The following is a 1,060-nucleotide window of genomic DNA, read 5'->3' as shown; positions in this document are numbered from 1 at the left end:
TAAACTGGAGCCGGGGAGCATTAATCACCCGTGAATGCTCGCTGTTGGGTTTGGATTTCTAGTTGTGGGATCGGTTCTCGGATATCGTTGTATGTCGGACCACGCTGGCCGAACGCGCCGCATATCGAGCTACAGTAAATCACTGGCATCCTAAAAGGCGGATTGGAGAAGTTTCATTTCCATCCTTTCAGCATTCCTGACTGAATTTAATCCACTTACACCCCACTGCCCGCAGAGTAGGAGTTCTGTAAAAAGGTAGTAAGTAAACATATGTAAAAGAGTCAAGCCAACACTATTAGTCCGCTTGCCCGCTCTTTCCCGATTCACCAAGAATGGGGTCGGACTGCGCAGGAAATTTGCTTTTTCCTCATTAGCCGGAAATTTGAATACTTTCACACGAACCTTTACCTCAGCCAGTTTAGATCTACAAAATTATTTTTGATGCCGAATGAACGTAGTGGGCGCATCTCTCGAAAATTATTTTAAATTAATCTCTTAAAATAATTTTCCCCAGTAAAACCGCGCATAATGAGATGTGGTATTCTCAGACTTTTTTTAATATTAACATGGGATACAGGTTTTTTTTTAAAGAAAAAAAACACAACGCAATCTGTCTTTTCCAGTAAATAAGGTAAACCCTAAAGCAGGCCGGATAATAAATCTCCTAACATTTTGATGTGAATTATGCCTTCGATAATTTTGGGAGTTTCTAATTTATGTTATACAAATAATATTGCGCAATGGCATTCCTGTATTCTCTATGAGGCTCGTTCTTATTTGAATTGTTTACATTTGATTCTAGACTAGTCGACATATCGACGAACGAATGTATCAAACATAGACTTTTTTTATACATGCACGCGATCACTTGTAATCACCAGGACTAACAATGTTAACTAGGTTTAAATGATCCCTTCTGGTAAGTATCATTTTCTTCACCTGTTTGTATAATATGGAGCAATAACCGATTCACTCAGAAACATTAATGCTATAGGAATAAACCTATATGCCCACACATAAGCATCATAAATTAATATTGTACGTGCATAATTGAGGTTGC

At 38.3% G+C, this 1,060-nt stretch overlaps 1 protein-coding gene across 1 annotated transcript in view; it reads right to left on the bottom strand.

Annotated features, from left to right (window-relative positions):
* LOC121287951 (paired box protein Pax-1-like) overlaps nt 1-149 on the bottom strand; it is a 34,657-nt gene extending 34,508 nt beyond the window's left edge. Inside the window, exon 1 of the mRNA XM_041206111.1 lies at nt 29-149. Coding sequence (XP_041062045.1) covers nt 29-149 — 121 coding nt within the window. The remainder of the gene's footprint in view (nt 1-28) is intronic.
* Nucleotides 150-1,060: the final 911 nt, after the last annotated feature.

Source organism: Carcharodon carcharias, chromosome 2 (assembly GCF_017639515.1).
Source record: "Carcharodon carcharias isolate sCarCar2 chromosome 2, sCarCar2.pri, whole genome shotgun sequence".
Lineage (NCBI taxonomy): Eukaryota > Metazoa > Chordata > Chondrichthyes > Lamniformes > Lamnidae > Carcharodon > Carcharodon carcharias.
The sequence above is the reverse complement of the archived record's forward strand: the minus strand, read 5'-3'. Positions and strand labels throughout refer to the sequence as shown.